Consider the following 23,465-nt stretch of genomic DNA (forward strand, 5'->3'; position numbering starts at 1 on the left):
GGACGCAAGCTTCAGATGAAGAAGTGAATGATGTGTGCTCCCGGCGCTTATTTATACTATAGTCGCACCGGTAGTGACGTCATGGCTGTCGCCGGCCAACGAGTTGGTGTTTTTTCCAATGTATGCTTCAGACATGGGTCACGACGAGGCGTTCCCCCATAGCAACCCCTAGAGGACGCAGTGTCTCGTTCCCTACTCAGGGAACCATGGTTACATAAGTAACCTGAGACGTTTGTTAACCCCAGAGGGCCCAGACAAACCATTAATGAAATTGAGTATGCTACAAAGTGCGTCATGTTGACTTTGGATTGGGAATTCTTTTTTCCCCCTCTTTAATTTAATAATCGTTCAATGGTGGTCTTTCCTTGCGTTTTAGCTCATCAAATTGAATTTCCTGCTAGCTCAGGTGTCAATTTAAAGGGACATTATTTATGCTGTTGGGTGTTCATTTAGGTTGGATTTGTTAAATCATTCTTAATAAATCCACTTGTGTGGAGTATGTGAAATGAATGGTTTGTCTACACCACAAACGAAAACGTGACTGGAAACTGTTTTAGTGGTTTTCAATCCTAGTCCTGAGGACCCACAGCATAAAATAAAAGTATCTTTGCTCATTCTTCACCTCTTTAAAATGCATTTGAAGAATTGATATGCTTATTATTTTTATACTTAATAATACTTATTTATTTAATTTTACTGAATTACTAAAATTAGATTACATTGTTTGCAGTGCTTAATGGGATGCCCAGTCTATATGCATATTACTCTATTAGTCTATGGGTATATTACTCACCCTCATGTTGTTCCAAACACAGAATGTGGACTGGGAAAGTATTGCTTTAAAACAAAGGGCGTAAAATTACAAAGTAAAGCACATAAAGAGCTAAAAATTATGTTGGAACAATGCACAAAATAATGTATAAACAAAACAAAAATACATAATGCATAAACTATTTTTGGTACATAAAAACGTATTATTTTTTATATATATTATTGTGATGTTTTTCAAAAGTAAAGTTTCATAATTGTGACCTTTCTCATTTCATTGTTTTCTCTGTCCACTAATGTGTATATTACACACATCAAACATTTTAATAGATTTGGGCTTGCTTTTTTTTTTGACAGGTTTCCCAATGCAGGCAAATCCTCCTTGCTGACTGCCTTGTCTCATGCCAAACCAAGGATCGCCAGCTACTCCTGTGAGAACTGCTAATCAGTTACAAATGAGTTAAACCAACTTACCAGTGTGTGTACAGTGGGTACGGAAAGTATTCAGACCCGCTTAAATTTTTCACTCTTTGTTATATTGCAGCCATTTGCTAAAATCATTTAAGTTAATTTTTTTTCCTCATAAGGTAATAATATACACAACCGTTTAAAAGTTTGAGTTCAGTACTTAAAAAAAAAAAAATAATACTTTGATTCTGCAAGGATGCGTTAAATTTATCAACAGGGACAGTAAATACATTTATAATATTGCAAAATATTTCAAATAAATACCATACTTTTAAAATTTCTATTCATCAAATAATCCTGGAAAAAAATGTGTCACAGTTTTAACAAAAAAATATTAAGCAACTGTTTTTAACATTGAAAAGAGTAAGAAATGTTTTTTTGAGCACTAAATCAGCATATTAGATTGATTTCTGAAGAATTGTAATTTCTGAAGAATCATGTGACAATAAAGACTGGAATAATGGCTGCTAAAATTTCAGCTTTACCATCACAGGAAGAAACTACTTTTTTTTTTTTTACATATATTAAAATAGAAGAATTATTTTTAATTGTAATAATATTTTACAATATTTATGTTTTTGCTGTATTTGTGATCAAATAAATGCAGTGTTAGTGAGCATAAAAGAGTTTTCTTTCAAAAACAAAAATTCTGACCCCAAACTTTTGAACGGCAATGTGCATATGAATACACACACTCACACATACATATACAGTATATATGACATGTGAGTTCTATGTAAAAAAAAACACTACTTCTTTTCTGAATGAAATGCTTCTACATATACGATTATGATGCATAAAATGCTCTTGATTTTCTCTGTTAATCAGGAATTGGAGTTGTATAAGGAGGAACTGTTAGGCAAGCCAGCGATCCTGGTCATAAATAAGATGGACCTCCCCGAGGCTCAGGGTTGTCTCCGAGAACTGGAAGCTCACTTGGAGAACCAGGAAGGTAGGTTTTATTAGAAGTGAACGGGTAATTTAGGGGCTTTTTATTATATAGGCCATTTAAGCATATTAGTCAAAAATTGCCTTTAGACTTTGTTTTGTGTTATTTTAGGTATATAGTGGGTGCGTAGGAGAAATTTCATATCACGACAGTAGATGCTTTTATCAATCAAGTGGTTGCATTATTGTTTCATACAATAGTGGTTACGTGCAACATTAAACTTCCATATTCTGTAAAACAGGTCGCGTTGCTTCCGGATTAGGTCTTCTGTATGTACTTTGTTAAATATGGAGATGTCTTACTCAAGATGCCTTCAAATGAGATACCATAGATGGTCTTAACCGATGTCCATCACATATGCAGATTGATATCAGTTCAACATATACCCATTGTGTTTAAAAAGCAGTCTGAGAGCAGTTTATTACATCTGTTAAAAGGTTCATGTTTTACACCAATATATGTACCGCAATTTTCCCCAAGGGGAAGGTCTGTGATTTGTACTCTTATTGACTATTTTGGCAGTCTCGGGTTTCTGCCACAAGTAAATTTAGCTGAAGTGCAGGCCTAATGTGATTGTTTCACTGCACCGAGCTTGATGGCTGTGTATGTGCAGTTTTCCTCTGTTGACTATTTGAAGTGATGCTGTGCTTTCCTAGAATCAAGCAACCTCTTTCCTGAGTATGTCATCCCTAAAAGCCTAATGCGTTTCACGCACATCATCCCAGTCTCTGCCACAACTGGCCTTGGTCTGCCCTTGCTCAAGTCCCTCATCCGCCAATCACTTGAGGAGCAGGACATCATAGAAACTGAGAGTCAGCGCAATGAGAGGCTACTCAAGTTGAGAAGGGAGATTCCCACTTCATCGGTACCTAGCTGGGGGTTTCCTCAACTGACCTTAGATCACACATACAGGTTTCGGCATGGCAGCCCATAAATGATCCTCAGGGATACTGTTAAACATTTGCGAATATGTGAAATATGCAGTGTGTGGTTAAAGCGCATTCAGTGGAACACAAACAGCACATTTCACTTGACAAATCAGTCTGTATTGTATAAACTAGTATCTGTGCCTGATATGTGTTTAAATGTTACATTCTGACATCAAAATGCTGACCTTTGTGTCTGGGTAAGCTTTCATGTAATGCATTGCTTGAAGTTGGTTTTAGCTGCTCTCCCAGTCTAATCAGGCTGGTCTGGACTGCTGGAAGGCGTTTTGGGAACTTGACAACTGGTCCACCAGCTATACCATCTGAACAGGCTGGGAGACCAGATTAAAAGCTGGCCATTACAAAAAAATTTTTTTTTTTCTTTTTTCAAGGAAAGACAGCTAAAAATGCTCTCTATGAAAATTATTTTCTATACTTTATTCTATAAAAAGTGACCACCTGGAGTTTTAGCCATTAATTAGTTATTATTCCATTAGCCTCCCTGTCTCTCAAGCTCTTCATGCATTTTGTGGAGAAGTTTGTAACAGAATCAGAGCTCTACTGCCATCTGCTGATTTTTCATGCTGCTGTTTGTGATTTAGGTGTTTTATACCTTCATAGATTGTTTAATGCTAGATTATTCAGTGCCAGAGTAAAACACTTGCAATAAAATTAGGAATGATCAGTTCAAAACTGTTTTTGTCTATCATAAATGTTTATGTCCTTTTCTTCACCTGCACACAAGGGACAGCTCCACCATATGCCACTAAAATCTTGCAGGTGGTTTGCAGGCTCCTTTTCATGAGAAACACAGACAGTGGGCTGTTTGTTTCAGAGGTTGCAGATGCTTTGATCTTTGTAAAATCTGCATGCATTGTTAGATCCTTTCAACACCTAGGAAAGCCAAGCATGTGGATCCAGTCTTTTTATCAGAATTTGTCAGAAGACATCTGTTTTGTTTGGTATCAAAAACCAGTTAAAACCCCAAACCAGTTAGAACTGCATTTTATCCAATTAATAATTTTTTATTCGTTGTCTTGTATCAGCCAAGAGGTTGGCAGAGGAAACAGTGAGAGAAAGCAGGAGATAAAGTGATCTGAATGAGCAGGTTTTATTGAATAATCTTAGTCTTTTTCAGTGCTTAGCTGGACTTCATCTGACCACCACAAATTCAACAAGTGTTGAATTAATGCAATGGAAAATGACCGCTTCACAGCATCGTCATGTGACGTTAAAAACCTTGAAATGGAGACTTTTCCTTATCTCTCACAAAGACAAATATCCCTTGAAACCACATAATCATAACATCATAAGATTATTAAGATAACCACAAAATCATAAGATTAATCTACAATAGCAAGCATCACAAGAGCACAGAAAATCAAAAATCGATCAAAAATGAAGTTAAACACATTAAGTTTTTCAAAATTGGTTTGTGATTCATACAAGGCATTCACATAGTTCTTGTGGGTGCATAGACACATTTCAAATTGTGTATAGCAATTTACAACCAATAATGTTATGCAATGATTTCAAATATTTAACTTAACTTATTCAGAAAATGTGTGAAACATATTCAACAAGTTTATCATGGAAATCAATAGGCTAAAATTAACAGGTTGATTGTTTCATTACAGATAATTATAGATGTATTCTGTGTAAAATACTAAAATACAAGTTTAAGAGTATCATATACCAGAAGGCTGAAGATAGATGCTTTTATATTGAATTCATGCAGTCAGACATAGAGCTGGGAAAATTTCTGAGTTAATTTACCAGCAAACGGAAGCAAACCGCCAATAGATCAGAGAGGAAGTACTGGAAGTGCAAAATATGCCCAGACAATCACTAAAGGAAGAGAAATAGGCATATAAATATTAATACTGTCTGTTGAACTAGAAAATATTAATTTCATCTCATTCATTTAATATATTTTGATACTGTGTGGTTCGGAATGTGAAATGCTGTACCATTATAAAACAGCTAGTTGTGGCCCTGGCTTCTGATTAGTCAGTGCCCATAGCTAATCTTTTTTTTTTTTTGCATAGCAAACTTTTGTAATGGTATAGAGATATCTTCTAGCAGAAGGATCCAGTTATTGAATTTGCCTAATATGATAACATTTCAAGTAATCTTTTAATTACATGTTTGTTTGCAATGCATTTTGTTTAATTTCACTTGAATGGTAACTTCGGCCTGAGAAGCTGGGGCTCCAGCATCCCTGGGATAGTAAGAATGTAGGCCTATAAGAATGGCATTACTCTGCTTAATAAAATACAATATTTTAGTATGCAGCAACAGTATATTATAATATATATATATATAAGAATTTTATTTATTCTACACTGGATTCTCTTTGATTTTGTTCTTCACTTTAGGGCAGTGTAGAGCACTCTTCTGAAGTAGCCCTGAGATATCTATGACAAAGTTTTCTGTAAATGTAGACAAAAGTTCCCTAAATGTTCTCAGAAAGTCACAAATTTGAATTCTTGTCATCATTCTAATTCTGCCAAATTCACTCTTACAGTTTTTTTTTATTGGTTTGGTACTATTTTCATAAGTAAGGTGTACATTTTCAAGACTCTTAGTACAAAACGTTAAACTGATTACACTTGTAACACCACTATTCATTCTTTCAAAACCTGATCAAATGATTTCATTGCAGTTGCACATATTTTCATTCCACATAATCATTGTTTCAGAACACAAGATCATTGTGATATCTATTGAGAACATTTGGTTAAATCACCAAAACACAACAGTAAGATCTTCTTTCAACTTAGTACTTTTAACAATCAGTTAATTCAAGAGCAAACAATGCAAGATACATGTTTCAAATCACCTTTGTTGCTGAAATAATTATAGTAATAGTCATGTTAGAAAATACACTTACATTACCTAGCTTGCATAACTCACTGTAAAAGTATTATTAGTTACTGTATCAAAAGGTGTGATGAAGGTATGACATGGCCATATGGTTTGGTGCTAGAATAGAGTTTACTGTCAATTCAGTATGACATATGACTGAAGCTATACTGTAACTGAACTTTTCAGATGAAAGGTGAGTTACTGAGTTATAGTAATGTGGAGCCTTTTACCATGGTAATGCCTCTATATACAGTATCGCATGGCATAATGTAATGTAATTTGTGTTTGATAATGTATTTGATGCCATCTGTCTCCCTTCTTCTGATACATCTCTGATCAATCTCTGATCAGTTCCTTTCCCTTGTATCCTGCTGTATGTTTACAAATTGCAAAACACTCAATTTTACAAATGAGGACGCCCTCAAAGGGAGGTTTTTGGTGATTTTGTCAGGTTTTCTCACTTTGGGTACTAATTTGATCCCAAAATACGGTTAAGAAGGTACACATACGGACACACACACACACACACACACACACACACACAGACAGAGACAGGTATTCCTATCATTATTGTGACATTCCATAGGATTAATGGGTTTTATACTGTACAAACTGTATCCCCCTACACTAACCCTACTCCTACACCTAACCTTACAAATGTTTTTTTTCTCATAGAAAAAAAAAAGTCTCCCACAAGGACAAGGATTTCAGATATTGCCATCTTTGTGGGGACATTTTGCTCCCATAATATAGGGTTACCTGAACCACACACACACATACAAAATAGTGGTTATCATCTAAGATAAATCACTTATAGTGCAAAAAATTATTCATTACATTTGGTTATCCCTAAGTTGCAAACAAGTTCTTTAGAAACTATATCTGTTGAATCTATATCTATATATATATAGATGCTCCAAACTATTAACTGATTAACAATTAAGATGAGTTAGATTAAATAATGTATTAAACTGAATGAGAAGACATGCAAATGAAAAGTTTGATAGTAAAAGCTTTATGAAAGGCAGTTACTGTGAATGAAACATTTATATAGATGAAACACTTATTTTGTGTAGTGAAAAGGATACTTTGTGATTGTGTGTATTGTAATAAGACAATTGAAAACACGCTGAAATGTTTGAAAAAAAGGGCACTTTTGATGATCTGTTGTGAAATTAGTACTAACAGTTTTGAAAATTTACCAGTTGCTTATGAAAATAGTACCACAGCAAATAAAAAAAAGGTAAAGATAAAAAAGGTTTTTTAAAAGGTAAACTTGTTCTCTGAAGTTACTTCACAAAACCTGAAGAGAAGTACTATGATGTCATGACCCTCGATAAAATTTCTTCTACTGAGATCATCTTTCATTATGACAGCAATTTCAGGACAGCAGCGGCAGGCCAGCAGTCTCAGACCAGAATTTAGGGCAGAGTTGACGATTACCTGTCCCGCCCCCAACAGTAACCCTAACTTCCCTACAACTATAAACTCCACCCTACCGAATGCCTAACTGCACCCCACTAACTGTAAAGACCCGGGTATACTTTATTTTCCTTGTTCCACTCCGTCTTGCACACAGCTGTTTTCCAAACAGCTTTCAAAGTATACTCAACCACAGATGAGAGCAGATGGATGAGTTTGACACAAGCATGATATCACCTAGTGGACTCTTCTGTCTCAACATTCACCTTGTTTCTGCGCGGACACAAAAAATTGGGCTGCTCGCAGACAGTGCGAACACCGTTGCTGAACATGGATGGCCGAAGTGTACTTTGAGCTTAACCTCAGTGAGTCTATAATCTCTACTCTAACTTCCAGTCTGAGAGTCCTGTTATGTGTGGCACTGCGGGTCTGCAGCTGGATACTATTGTCTGGTGTACACTGAAAAATAAAGGTTCCAAAAGGGGGTTGTCACAGCGATGCCAAAGAAGAACCAGTTTTGGTTTCCCAAAGAACCTTTCAATGAACAGTTCTTAAAAGAACCATTTTTTCTTAGTGTGAAGATCATTTTAATAATCTAAAGAACCTTTTTCCACTGTGAAGAACCTTTTGTGGAATGAAAAGTTACCATGGATGGTAAAGGTTCTTTGTGCAACCACTGATGCCAATAAATAACCTTTATTTTTAAAGGGGTCAAATGATGTTGCTAAAAATAACATTATTTTGTGTATTTGGTGTAATGAAATGTGTTTATGCGGTTTAAGGAAAAAAAAAAAAAAAACATTATTTTCCACATACTGTACATCTGGGGTGTCCAATCCTACTCCTGGCGATCGACTGTCCTGCAAAGTTCAGCTCCAACCCTAATCAAACACACCTAAAACAACTAATTAAGGTCTTCAGGACCACTTGAAAATTAAAGGCAGGTGTGTTTAATTAGAGTTGGAGCTGAACTTTGCAGGACAGTCGATCTGGCGGTGGCAGCAACAATAAAGTTACACCTTCTTTCTTTGCGTGAACATTTGGGCGGCACAGTGATGTAGACATGTGGGGGCGTGTTTAAACAAGGCGTTTTAGGAGGGCGTGGACGAGTCTAAACTTTTATAAAGAATATCTCTTTGGGTTTGAGACTTTAGTCTTTGCAACTTTAGGGATCTTTTCTATTCACAAACAGCTTGTAACACTCCAAAGAGAAAGGAAAACTTGAAATCGCATCATATGACCCCTTTAAGAGTGTAGACGGTGTAACAGTATTTAAAAGAATATTCACCTCGTAGCACATGGCCTCTGCTTGACAACTGCATCAAATGAAATGTTGAAGTTCTTCACTGTCACTTTAGGGCAGGGTAGAGAGTTATTCTGAGGTAGCTCTGAGATATCTATGACAAAGTATTCTGAATTTGTAAACAACAGTTCTCTAAATGTTCTCAGAAAGATGCAAGTCTCAAATTTGAAACTTGTCATCATTCTAATTCTGTCAAATTTACTTTTAATACAGTGTTTTATTTAAGATAAAATTGTTCTCTGAAATTACTTACCTTGCATGCTGAAGAGAAAAATTATGTCACCACCCTTGATAAACTCTCTTCTAGTGAGATCTTCTTTCATTATGTCATATTGATAGCCCCGAAAAATACCCACATATACGGCCTCATTGCCAATGACGACTCGAGTTCCAGTATTTCGAGGATTGTCCCAAACACTGACATCTGTTACAACAAAATATGGCTTTTAGGCACTTAAAACCTACATATAATAATAATCATGATCTTCAGTTAACTAAAATGCTGCATGTAACACAATGTGAGAGAAAAATAATCAGATTCTCATCAGAAGAAGCCCAAGCAGGGTCAGTGGTGATGCTCCGCTCAGAAGACATGCGCTTCTGTAAGTGTGGATTCTGGTCAAGCATCTGGAAGGTTATTTGTCTCCATGAACAAGGCCACTGTAGCTGGTCCTCATATACACCAGATACCAGACGAACATGTATTGAAAGGTAATTCTGATACACACTTAAACCAGCCTGAAAGTGATAACCATCACTGGAGTAATACAATGGACCGAACATCAAATTGGCAGACACACTGTTTTTCAACACCTTTTCAAAGTCCCTTATCTGCCATGTGTGGGGACACTCAGTCTCTGAAATATTGATATCATCCAGTGAAAATCCTCCACTGGAGTTTCCAGCTCCTTTACGGGCTTCAAACACAACTTGGAAGGTTTTAATTACATTCAGTGGCACATGATGCAGCTTCCAGTAATTGCCAGGGGGTTCTGCAAGAAAATAAACGGTCAGTAACATTAAATATTTAAGGAGCATCTTGAAAAACAGGCTTAGATGTTTTATAATATGTAAAGGACTTTAAAAAAAGACTGGCCTGTGATCTGATCCATAAGTCTGAGAGTTCCTCTGCTGTCTGCTTCATTCTGAAATTCTCGGATCCAGATGTTTAGCTGGTCAGACTCATGGCCACTGTGATAGTAGTAGAACGGCAGGCACTGGACTTTGCAGTCTCTTTTAGGGGTCATCGTCTTGTTCTCAATTCTGGCTGTATCCCCCTCATTTCTGCCCTCAGTGCTGAAGTGCATGAAGAAAGACACACCTGCAGACATTAAAACAGGTGTATAGATGTGCGAAACTGGATGGTATAGTGACTGCAACTGTGGTCGGAAGTGAGGCTTTTTTGGGCAATAAAAATATAGTTTATCTTCCATTCTAAAGTCTTTTTATGTGAAAAAGCACAGACTGTCAAAAAAGAAGAAACTTTCAGTTCACTGACTGACTGTAACAGATCTCACCATTTTGTTCTTTGCCCAAGTATGTGTGGTCAGTCACATTGATGCCACTCACTGACTTCATTCTCTGCCAGCCATAATCACCAGCAGAACAGACACTCATCTGACACAGAGATTCATCATCAAAACTACAGTGATCAAGGAAAGAGATGGACGAATCTGTAATGTACACAAGCATGTTTGAGGCAAAATCAGAGCCTAAAAATCAGTAGGTCATTATCATAAAATAAACTGACAGGGTGATTGGGCTCTGACATATAAAAAAAAAAAATGTAAAAATTTTTTTTTACATGGCAAGTCATTACAATTGTTATCATTCTTTCTTGCAACAGACACATGTCCTACTGAGATATTCAACAACCAAACCACAAGTCCACTGTTATAGTATGCTACACAGAATATACATTAAAACTAAAAAAGAACACTGTGGGAAATACTCACTGCATTTATAGAGTTTGTTGAGTTCAATCACATCATATTCACTCAAGTCCAGGCGTTGACCAATCACATCTTGGAACTCAGGACGCTTGGTAATGATTGTGGATCCATTACCGTTGCTGAAGGCATTTTTACCATAATGCATCACAGAGTAATAGTCATATGGGGTGCCTTGGGTGGTGGTCAAGTTCTCAATGTATTTATTGAAATTGTGCTCACGACCTGAAAATAAAGACTAGTGCAGTTATTAGTGTAAATGTTTATAAGGAAAGGCGTATTTACTTTAGTTAAATGGACAGTTCAGCATCAGGACTAGCAACAAATCAAATGACCTGTAATGATGTTTTTGAAGTTGATGGTCACATAATCATCTCTGTCATATCTTGACTGCTCATGCCAAAATCCCAGTGCATGGAGAAACTCATGCTCAACGATGGCTTTTACTCCACAGCCATTTCCAATGGAAAGAGTCTGACCTCTAGCAGATGTGCGACCGACATATGACCAACACCCGAAAAATAAGTGAGAGAGCACATTCACATAACACATATGTTAACAACACTACCAGTCCAAATAAATAGTCAACGTGATAGAACAACAAAATATGTAAAAATAACACAAATTGAAGAATCATGTTAGCAACCAAAAATGTAAATATTTAAAAAAAAATGTAAATGATCTTTTTGTCTAAATTTTCCATTTTTCAAAATAGCTACTGTTTGCCCACAGTTACAGCTCTGTTCTCTCAACCAACTTTTTAAACAAACTTAACAAAAATTGTATGTGGTTCATTAAAAACAATAAAAAAATTACACATAACTTAACATTTTAATTTAATTTTATACCTAACTAGTTTATATTAGGCAAATATAAAAAATATATATCAGTCTATATTTGGATTACTAACTGGAACCATACTGTACCCATCACGACTCTCCACAGAGATGTAAGAAATGTCTTCTGCTGCTCTGGGCTTAAAGTCAATACATGATTTCAGTTTGAACTGCTCGAAGGCTCTCAAAATGACTCCTTTATAGTTCACACCTATAGCCATGGAAAACATATAAAAGTTCATTTAAATACTAACTTAAAAGTTGATTAAACTGTAAGTGAAGATTTCTTACTGAGATCCACACTCAGCTTATAGGGGACGGGAATATCCCACCGGTACTGATTCCCAAGAATGGCACTCCTTTGATTAGGCTTTAAAGAAGATTGTTTTAATCCTGAGAGAACTAGATCTACTAAATTATCCAGTATTGTATTTATGCAAGGAACAACATACAGAACTCACCATCATAATGTCTCCTTCTCTGAGATTTAAACCTAATATCACAAGACTGTTCAGTTCATAGTACATTTGCTTGAATAAAAATAATGATTTCTAAACAAAAATAGATATAAGATGCTTTACTGCTTATAAACATCTTCACATCATCTGCTTATAAAGTTCTTCAGATAAAATTTTGGTTTTACCTTTGTTTATATCTGGAATGACCTTCCATTCTCCATTAATGCCTTTGAGGAAAATATAATGAAGAAAAGATGTACATATGAGTGTTAGACAAAAATGTAATTTTAGTGAAACAGCCTGAAATTAAAATGATAAAAGGCCAATCACATCATCAGACAGAAATGAGCAGCCAAAACAGGATCTTTTACACTACACACATATTGCATATTACAATAACTTTACCACAGATTAATCTTAGTGACTGTGCTGTACTTACCAACTATATCTGGAGGGGGGCTGAGAACATGAGATATGAAAACAACATTCAGACAGTAAGAAAAATAGATTTAAAAATCAACAGCAAGTTGTTAAGTTGTTAGGTTGTTATATACCACTATAAGTTGTTACAATGACAATGTGTTATAAGCTATCCACTATCCAACTTACCATAGATGATGCTGGGCAAAAAGGCAAACTCAGCAAAAGAAATGCACTTAAATGCATTTTCACTGGAAATAAAAAAATCACATTTTGACCTGAGTTATGGAGTTTATCTATATTTGGAAGCAAAATGCAAGGGACACACTAAGATAATTTCTAAATATGTTTAAGTATTGAACTTAATTGAACATAATTGAACTTATGTTTATGAATCTCAGGAAAGCTCACAATATTTTTGATTAAAAACTCTAGAAACAAATAGATGCATGCATACAGGTTTTCTGTCACTAATGCTGCTGAACATAAAACTATCACTTGATCACCCATTTGACAGCAAAATATCATTATGTATGTTTATATATACTGTATATAGTTTGACAGGAAAATATTATTTGGATATATGCAGATAGTTCCGTTCTTCCTCATACCGAGCTTATATTTACATACATTCTAAACGATGAAGCTGTTCAGAAAACCAAAAATGGGGTTTTCACAGGGATGCCGTAGAAGAACCGTTTTGTTTGAACCATTACTGACAGGTTCTTGAATGCCCCATTTTTTTCTTAGCTTATATTTTAATCATCTAAAGAACTTTTTTACACTACAAGGAATTGTTCATTGGTCAAACCATAACCATTTTATTTTCAGAATGTTTGAGTACTCTTTGATAAAAGAATAAATTTAATGTGCATTTTGGGATACATATTCTATACCCATAATCTACCAATTGTGCACAGAAATCCTACACAGGCCATTCTATGGGATAGCCCATGTGGGGCCCACAGTTTTGCCGTTTGGGGCCACCAAGAGGATTTACTTTGGGAAAACCCTTGTTTGAAGTTTGATTTCAATTTCATTCATAGTTAGCATAATCTGTAGTCTTCGCAAATGAGGCTGGAAGTAATAGTATGAAGCTGAAGTAACAGTACATCTGTATAGGTGAAAATTTTAGTCTAAGGTATACAATTTTCCAATGTTCTAATTGTATTTCTAAGCTCTTATGTGTACAGGGCTTATTGTTTTATCAGAATTTAATAGAAGGAAAATTATCTGATCTAGAAATAATGACGTAAGAAAAGCTGAGTTTCATCATAGAAACAAAATTAACTTATATAGCCATATTATCTTGCAAGTACAGATCTTTTTTTTTTTAGTTTGATCAATCTTTATTTTAATTCATAATTAGAATCAAGCAAAAAAATATAATTCTTGTTCACATTAATTAAACTGATTAAAGATTAAACTGTAAGATTAAAAAAATGATTGCACAACCACTCATTAGGTGGGTGATATGCTCTGATTCCAGGCGTGGTTTTGGAACCAGCATTCGTGTAAGTGAGTTCTGGGTTAATCAACTGAGTTCAGAGTATATGTGATAGATGATGTAAGTTAACCTTACTTTTTGGAATGCACCCCTGGTATCTGGTGCACACGATAACCAGTTGCAGTGGCCTTGTCCGTGGAGTCAAATAACATCCAGATGCTTGACCAGAATCACCACTGCATCACCACTGCCTCTGCTTTGGCTTCTTCCAGTCAGAATCTGAATATTTTTATGTCACATAATGTGTTCATATGGAGCATTTTACTTAGTTAAATATCCAATAAATTATTATTTCTTACTTTGATGAGACTTTTAAAAGCCATATTTAGTTGTAACAGATGGCAGGTATTACCGGGACAGTCCTTAAAATAATGTAGCATGTAATGAAAACAACAGGGGGTCTAACACAGATCCTTGATTGAGCCATACTTTACTGGTTTTAGATTTGATAGTTCCTCATTTAGGCAAATAAATTGGTAATGGTCATATAAATAGGATCTAAACCAGCTTAATGTCTGTCCTTAGATACAAATGTAATAGTCTGTATAGTTTGTAAATAGTATAGTCTGGTTCCCAAACCTTTTCATTCCAGGACCGACCTAGACGAATGTAATCTATCTCAAGACCTGCCAATATATTTTTAAATGGAGATATGAGGAAATACAGAATCTGAGCTGTCTCTTGAACAGCAAGAAGAGAATTGAATACAAATTGTGAAATCTCTTCTCACAGCTGGAGCAAACACAAGTTAACACCTTACCCCGTGACAGCCACCTGACGTCAGAGTGAAGAAGCAGGTGCAAATGTTCTGAGCCTTGATAGCATTCACTATTTTGATTTCAATTTGCAATCATTCAACTCCGGGTACAGTTTCTTACTGGCAAGCGCATGTCAGTGTAAAAAACAGCAGATAAAAGTATCTGATGGGGCAACCACCCTCACTCAAGCAACACTGCTGCTGCTCCATCAGTGCATAGGACTACACAGTGTTCCCACTGGAAGACCTTGACCATTATGTATCCATTCAAGCAGTCAAAAATATCTGCCCTCAGTTCTTCACAAAACAAGAAATTCCTTATATATGTCAATGGAGTCAACAGACCTGACATAGTAACACTGTTTGCAGCATCTGTGCGTTCATCAAGTTCTAGGGAAAATACAACAAATTTCCTCTATATGCTGTATCTTTCTGTATCAGAAAGTGGAACTTTCAGCATTTCCAGGCAGCAAAAACTCCTCGCATATGTCCTTTGAGATCTCGCAATTCAATATGCAACTAAAAATGAGGCTTGCAGTGCTTTGCTGGGATGCTGCAGTAGCAGATTAGTTTTTCTGACAAAAATACTCTTCCTTTTTTAAGAAAATAAAATCACCTGATTCACCATTTGTTGGTGTATGCAGAATGTTTCATTGTGAGGTGTTGTTTAAGTTTTTAGGGTTTCATGCTACCACTAGCTAACTTTTCTTTTCATAAAAGGCAACATGGGACTTCCTCACCATCTGGACCTCAGCAGGCAACAAAACAAAGATTAAGGTAAGATTGGTCATATTTTTTAAGTGACTCATTTTTAGATTTTGTTGTTTGATCTTGATCCAAAGAGTTGATGAGGTTTGGGTCTAGTGACCTTCCTTGCAACCCACAGTTTGAAAACCCCTGTTCTAATCTATCCAGTATGTCATGATCTAAGTGAGGGCTAATCCATGACTAGGTATACTAGGTTTGACCCCCGCTACTGAGAAATATAACTTTGCAATTCAGTAGCGAAACTATTAAACAAGTCATGGAGCAGCACTGACAAGTTGCTGTGTGAACTCTGGGTGATATGTACAAGTCACTGGAATTAGAGTGATTAAACTGACTGGAGCTACCTGTGCATTCAATTGGCTACGTCCTAAGTTTGAAAAATGCTGCCTACGGAGGATGAATTTCAGAAGTAGGAAGGCAACAACCCTAGTGAAAAATAAATATACTAAGATGTATTTGAAATACTTTTATTTCATGCTAAGTATACCACAAATACATTTACATATTTATGTACTTAATAAAAATACCCAGCAAATGTACTTTTAGTATATTAAACTGGTGTACTTAAAGTCTGCTAAATTGGAACAACTAATTTTGTACTTAAAGCACTTTAATTGTGCAGAAATAGTGCTGAAGTCCAAATAAAGATATACTGAAGTATATTTGATAGTGCTAAAGTGGAACTATTGCAAGTATACTTCAGGTACACTATATATATATATTGCATTTAAAGACAGATATTATTCAAAGATCATACAATCTTCGTCAATAGTGACATTAAAACACATTTTAGGCTTAATATTATGAAATGTGCATTGTGTACAAGTAGGCCTACTCCAAATAAAGTTTAATTATAATTTTATATCAGGAAAGCCTTGAGCAATATGTCAGTAAATATGTTCATAGATTTGAACTATACGTATCAAATAAATGTATTTTAAATGAATTACTTTTTTTTTTTACTAGTGAAGATGTCCAAATCCACTGTTAGCTTCACTTCCTGTCTCCTGAGATGCCTTTATTGGATCGATTTTTGAAGGCAGCGTAGATGATCCTATAACCCTGTATGTTCGATTCTGTGACAGTTGAACTAAAAAATAAAAATGTTGTCTAAAAGTTGCGGTTGGTGGTCAATTGTATATAAATGTAGATTTTTGACCAACTTTTCCCACTTTTGATGTCATTTCAGCAAGAAATTAATATTGTAGCTATCACCAAAGCTCTCTCTGTTTTGTTGTAGATCATTAAACCATTATGCTGCCTTAGAAGTCTGTCCGAATACCTTCATGCACAAACACTGCCAGAAAAAGCTTAGGCAGCTGATTTGAGCAGGCATGATAAGGCAGTGAGCAAATCAGCTGCCTAAGCTTTCAGATGCAACAGTTTGAACGCACCCTTTCGAGCCTGCCAGAATCAGAATTGTTATTGAGAGGTTCTTTTAACTACAAATTAGTTGCTATTGGTAAGTAAAGCCATGGTGGCTGTCAGAAAGTCCGTTCCGGAACCAAAATCACGTTAGCTTAGCTAGTTAACAGTCTAACTTCAAATATGATCTTAACTTATTTTCTAAGGCTAGTTTGACTCCACCTGTGGTACAACCAGGCTATACTTTTTTTTTTCAGCTGACATTTTATCTTGTGATACCACTTTCAACCAGGAAATATGAATACCAGATAACTCAGAAAAAAGAAAAGTCTGTTTCCACCTCATCTGAGATTTTTTTTTTTTAGGCAAATTACATACTTTTACATACGAGGAAACAACACTGAGTCACCATTACGTTAGAACAAAAATATGAAAATGTTATGGCAGAGGCTCATTGCACAAGGTGTAAATAATGTAATTTAGTATTTGCATACGGTGGCAGATACTATTTGCACTTCAGTGCATATTATTCCATTATAAAACAGAATACAGTAATAACGACATAATCAGTGTATATGATTATATTTATTAAAACCATAAATGGATGCCGCTGTAACGGGAGGACTCATGTAAACTGAGTTGGATTCAAATGCAAGGCTTTATTTTGGAGCATGGTCAAACAGGCGTGGTCAACAACAGCATAACAACAATAGTAGAGGCACACAGAGATAAACAGGCAAATGCCAGGGCAGGCAGCAAACAATCATAAAAAACCAGGAGACAGTCCAGAATCAAAAAACGCAGGCAGGGAAAAACAAAGACAAGGCAAGGCTAAGAACAGGACAAACCAAAGCCAGGAAAACAGGGACGACTGCTCAGAAATGTCCGCAATCGCTAAACGAGACTTCTCAATGAAGGAGTAAGTAAACCAGACTTTTATGGGGTGAGACTGATGAGGTAACGAGATACAGGTGCATGCAATCGGTGATGAGTCCGGGCAAAGGATTATGGGGAATGTAGTCTGTGAGAGTGTGACAACAGTCTGGGGTGGAGTGCCCTCTGGTGACCATCAAGGACACTCCAGCCGGTAATTGTAACAGCCATCTTATTGGGACCTTATCCCTATTCCTAAAGCTCACCCCTACACCTACCCCTAACCCTAACAGCTTGCGGATAAGTAAAGATGTCCTCGAAGGTCCAGGAAGGGAGCCACAGTTTTGAATGGTAAGAATATGAGATCCCGTCTGATCAGTGGTGCTTGCAGCTGTGTGTACTGTGCATACCATGCGCTACGGCTGACTGACCGCTCTCTCACTGAACCATCTGAAACGGTTTCACATTCAGTAAAAAAAACCAGAGAGAACAAACATAAAACATAAAAAATAAGAACAGAGAGAACAAACAATGCTGGATGGAGATACTCGGCTACAAATATCAGAAACAAAAGGTTACTTTATGAGAAGTAACTTTGAGATAATTCAGCTACTGCTTTGTCATGTGAATAAGCTGCCATTCTCACCAAAAGTATTTTTGTGTCCATCCAGGCTGTTTTACATTTGTTTTCCCATAGAACGCTAGCACTCAAGGGCACTCAACCAGTATAAAATAATTGGTAAACCAAAGGTTTTTATATGCTTGTTTCCATGACAGAGTTCAAGATAAATCTTTTCATTACTACATGAGCTACCAGTTTGCTATGTTTCAAATGATTATTAAACAGCAAGCAGAAACTATGCAAAAGAGGCAGCCCTTCCGGCACAGTCAGTGTCCGAATTCACTCATTTTGTTTTTATATATGGGGGTGATTTCGAACACAGTCACTGTCTTCACTCTGGTCACACTTATCCTCATCACTCTGCTTCCCGGTGGATTAATCAACCACACATATTTATGTATCAAGCTCATCAAGGACTATATAAACCCTGGTCACACACTCATAGAGTGTCTGGTATTGTCAATACTCATCCTTATGACACATTGACTCTTTGTATGGACTTACTGTCCTCATTTATCTTCACAGTCCTCATTGTTTCTCTGGTATCATATTGTTCTGTTCATGGTTTATCTGTAATCAGAAAGATTGTTATCTAAGTTTATTACTTCATGGTTAAATGTACATCTTATCTCTGCTTCACTGCTGTGTCTTCAGTTAAACCTGCATGTTCATGATCTGTCTCAGTGTGTTTTCCCATAGCAGTTGCTTTTTGGTGTTTTTTTTTTAAAAACATGTCTAAAGACACCTTTGTTCTGCTTGTTCTCTCACTATTCATTTGGTCAGAATAGTCTTATAGAAATGCATAATTGTTACATGAATGCTAGACATTCTCTAGATATTTTAAATCTAATCAAAATAACACTCTGTGCATACCGTCAGATGAAATCTTGCATTAGGACACCACATCTAATTTCAGTCATGTATGACATCAAAGTACAGCGAGAACTGTCTGCTATCTATAGCTCTCGTGGTAATTTAATGTCATACACTAATTCGTCTGCGCAACGCCGCTTCAAGCCGAACACACCTAGAAATTCAACTGACAAACTCTAGGACACGGGGCCCTCCCCTTAAGTGAAAGTGAAAGTGAAGTGACGTGTGGCCAAGTATAGTGACCCATACTCGGAATTTGTGCTCTGCATTTAACCCATCCAAGTGCACACACACACCCGGAGCAGTGGGCAGCCATATTGCTGTGGCAGTTGGGGGTTCGGTGCCTTGCTCAAGGGTTTCACCTCAGTCATGGTATTGAGGGTGGAAAAGAGCGCTGGTTATTCACTCCCTCCACCTACAATCCCTGCCGGCCCTGAGACTCGAACCCGTAACCTTTGGGTTTCAAGTCCGACTCACCATTAGGCCACGACTAAGGCGGGGCCCTTGGCGATCGCCTGTACCGCCTGTTGGACGGGCCAGCACTGATTCTATCCCACTATCATCCCGTTTAAATATTTTCCCGTATTTCCCGCTGGGCGTATTTGATATGTTTGCTACATTCGCCTCCGGTAAAACTCTCGTAATTTGTATGGCCCAAACCTCATTATACGAATAATCACGTCAACATATTCCAAAGTTGTTCAGTTGCCAGATCTTGTATGAACGCGCACACAATCGACACAAATTTCAACCCATTTGTGAGCTCAACTTGGCAACCTACAACCCAGTGGCGCTGTTGATATCTGCAAGCAGGTAGTAGCGTGGAAAAAATAAGCATTACTGGTAGAAATGGGAGAAGAAATTGATGCACACGCCTTTTACAAAGTGTGTTGTACTGATTTTAATATCAGACATGGTGGGAAAAATTACGTTACACAGCACATTAAAGCACGATCGCACAGCGGAGGCACAGAAGAGTACATACTGGCCATTTCGACCTTCATCACTAAAGGGATCCACCATGAGGTCTGTTTTAAAGGGGTCATCTGATGCGACATGCACTTTTACAAGTTGTTTTGAGTGTGTGGGTTTGACAGAATGAAAATGTGTGCGTGTGTGGCAGACACAGTATCTAAATTACATCTTGCTCTAAATGTTGCTCTAAAATGTCTTAAATGTGTGTTGGCAGTGTATGTACACAACCACCCAATAATGATAAAAATTCACCCAGTAGATTTTTTTTAGTCTACTAAAATCATTACCCCTTTTTCAAATCAAGCCGTTCTCAGCTTCTTGTCTGTGTGACGTCACACGGATGAAGGCCGCTCCCACGATAGTTGATTGACAGTAGTGTTTCAGCACAGACTGGACTGGTGTCTTACCTTAGACCTGCCCTGAGTGAGCTGTCATCAGTCTTCCATTGTTTCGACACTGGAGCAGATGAAGACAAGAATGTCTCCTAAGCGATTGAGGTGTTTTGTTGTTGGATGTAATAATGAACATAGCAGTCATCATTTACTCCCGACATCTGAACCACTGAAGATGCAGTGGATTCCGTTTGTTTCTGAAGGGAATGCACCTCCCGATCTGCCTAAAGGTGTTTATGTTCGTGCAAATCATTCGTGATCCAGCTTCACCTACAGAAGTGGGTTTAAGTTTTTTTTATGAATCTTTGCAAATCGCCTTTCCTAATAACGTGCTAGTTAGCAAGTTTCACAATGAATGCGGCTAAGGTTTACTGTCTCTCAGAGAGCGGCTCGGAAGACAGGGGCGGGGTGAGCAGAGCTCATTTGGGTACTGTGTGCTTTGATGCAATGTGTCGTGTCGTTCGCCCCCAGTGTAGTATTACCTGCCAGTTTACACCAGTGCTGCTAGACTAGACGGTGTATCATTTCCATACCAACGACTCTTCACTTCAGTGTTCGCTCAGCTTTGTAGCGCAGCTGCCAATCGTCTCTTGAAAACAATAGCATTCAGATAGAGCCCTGATTTTCAGCTGTAGCCCGATGGGGCCCAACTTATTATTGCCCCTGACTGGGCTTCGGGCCAACTTTCACATCATAGCTCAGGCGGGCCGGGTATCGGGCCTATTTTATAGGCTTCTCCTTCTTTTTATATTTTGGACATCAATCAGTGGTTAAGGTGATGGAAAAGATGTGCTGGACATTTGAAAAAACATTCAAATAGAAAGCAGTTTTTTATAATAAGTAGATGCTGTATTTTTAATCAAATAAATGCAGCCTTGCTGAGCAGAAGATTTCTTTCAAAACCATTTAAAATCTTACTGAAGATTTATTTTAAAACCATTTAAAATCTTACCGACCCCCTTTTGAATGGTGGTGTATATTATATATTTTATTTATAATATTTTAAAAGCTTGTATTTAGCCCATAACAGCCCACATTAGCCTATATAATTTTAAAACACTGTGTCCTTGAATGCCACATGACATTCATGACATAGGCCTATTTAATTTGACTAGAGTTGAAATATCATTATCATTAGTTTCCCAAGGAGCAAAAAAGCCAAGTTAATATCTACATTATACGTGTTAAATAAATGAGTGTTGAAAAACGCAGCCAATAAGCATACAACAAGAAGCATTCATGCTAATTTTTCCAAACAAGAGCAAGAAAAAAGCATATTGTGCTTTAATGCTATTGTTTTCAAGGGATCGGCAGCTGCGCTACAAAGCTGAGCGAACACTGAAGTGAAGAGTCGTTGGTATGGAAATGATACACCGTCTACTCTAGCAGCACTGGTGTAAACTGGCAGGTAATACTACACTGGGGGCGAACGACGCGACACATTGCGTCAAAGCACACAGAACCCATTGTAATCAGTGATAACAGTAAACCATTGTAATCAGTAAACAGATGCCGCGTTCTATTTCTGGCGCACTCCACGCGCTTGCGCTACCGACGACAATCTACTAGAAAAATCGATATGGAAAGTTTGCTTTGAGGATGCAGTGTAGAGACGGCATTAGGACACTGCAGAACATTTTCTTTTGTAAGTTTCAGCTCATACCATGTAATCTATAACAATTTCAACTAAAATTAATGTTTCATCATGTTTCATTTATTTGAAAATTAATTTATTTTATTTGTGCTCTCATGCTTGTCATGTGACACGCAGCAGCCACAATACCACTGTATAACTGATACAGGCTTATGTCCCTACTAAATAAATAAAAAAATAAATAAAACCATCACATAAATATTTAATGGTTTCCACTACAAATAACAAACATTACAAGCCATCAACTTTTAACCATTAAAAAAACGGTTTTCTGTAGTGTGTTTTGGGACATATTCCATTAGGATTTATTGGTTTTAACAAGCCACCAATAGAAGATGACCAGTTACCAGTAGAGACCAACAGGGTCCATTACAGTTTCCACTAAAACCAATACAAGTCTCAGTATAACCAGTTAAACCATTACAAATGTTGTAATAGTGTCTATTGTTTTTTTTTACTTGATGAAACTTTTATTATTATTTTTTTTTTTATTCGAAATATTCCCAAAATATATCATGAAATATCTCGATTCTCAAATATGTGTAAGTAAATGCATTTTGCATCTTTATAGATTATGTTAGTTGATCTATAATGGGCGATGGGCAAAGCAGCCTAAGTGTGATCTATTAACTTTGCATAAATCCGTCTTTTTACTCAAGTACCAGATATAGGTGTCATACCATAAAATATTTTTAATACGACTGACTTTGTATTTAATGTGAATTTAATAAAAAAACATTGTAAGTTACTAATTAGCCTACAACACTTTCATTGTACAAAAAGAGAGCAAAGAACGTTTACATTATCAAAGAACATTTTCACTTCAGTCCAGCGAGTTCAAGCACTCTCAAAAACTCCCATAATAATCCCATAAAAATTGAGCTGTTTACACTGTGAAATTAATATCTTACTTACATTCGTACATTTTCACTTTTTTGTTTCTGATGAGAGAATTCACCAGAGAATTCAGTCAGCCAGCGCGCGGTGAACCGCTCATCTGAAAGCCTCTGATTGGTCCTTGCATTCATAAGTTCAACAGAATCGTATGTGATTGGTTATAATGCAGGATCGTATCGTTGTGCCCCCTCCCTCAAGTCAAGTCAAGTCACCTTTATTTATATAGCGCTTTTAACAATACAGATTGTGTCAAAGCAACTTTACAACAACATTATTAAATAGGAAATTAGTGTGTCAATAATGCAAAATGACAATAGTAAACACTTAATTTTCAGTTAAAGGCAGTTCATCATTGAATTCAGTGATGTCATCATCCAGCTCAGTTCAGTTTAAATAGTATCTGTGCAATCAAGTC

The 23,465-nt window shown here is 36.7% G+C and overlaps 2 protein-coding genes across 2 annotated transcripts in view; one reads left to right on the forward strand and one right to left on the reverse strand.

Annotated features, from left to right (window-relative positions):
• The window catches only part of LOC107714660 (GTP-binding protein 10-like), a 7,759-nt gene extending 3,279 nt beyond the window's left edge, over positions 1-4,480 (forward strand). Inside the window, exon 6 of the mRNA XM_016520589.1 lies at positions 2,842-4,480. Coding sequence (XP_016376075.1) covers positions 2,842-3,119 — 278 coding nt within the window. The 3' untranslated portion in view covers positions 3,120-4,480. The remainder of the gene's footprint in view (positions 1-2,841) is intronic.
• Positions 4,378-23,465, reverse strand: part of LOC107714661 (meprin A subunit beta-like) — a 27,336-nt gene continuing 8,248 nt past the window's right edge. Inside the window, exons 3-10 of the mRNA XM_016520590.1 lie at positions 11,781-11,859; positions 11,583-11,700; positions 10,989-11,170; positions 10,660-10,878; positions 10,222-10,377; positions 9,801-10,025; positions 9,518-9,696; positions 4,378-4,395 (exon numbers count right to left, since the gene is read on the reverse strand). Coding sequence (XP_016376076.1) covers positions 4,378-4,395; positions 9,518-9,696; positions 9,801-10,025; positions 10,222-10,377; positions 10,660-10,878; positions 10,989-11,170; positions 11,583-11,700; positions 11,781-11,859 — 1,176 coding nt within the window. The remainder of the gene's footprint in view (positions 4,396-9,517; positions 9,697-9,800; positions 10,026-10,221; positions 10,378-10,659; positions 10,879-10,988; positions 11,171-11,582; positions 11,701-11,780; positions 11,860-23,465) is intronic.

Source organism: Sinocyclocheilus rhinocerous, unplaced genomic scaffold (genome assembly GCF_001515625.1).
Source record: "Sinocyclocheilus rhinocerous isolate Xijiao unplaced genomic scaffold, SAMN03320098_v1.1 scaffold2194, whole genome shotgun sequence".
Lineage (NCBI taxonomy): Eukaryota > Metazoa > Chordata > Actinopteri > Cypriniformes > Cyprinidae > Sinocyclocheilus > Sinocyclocheilus rhinocerous.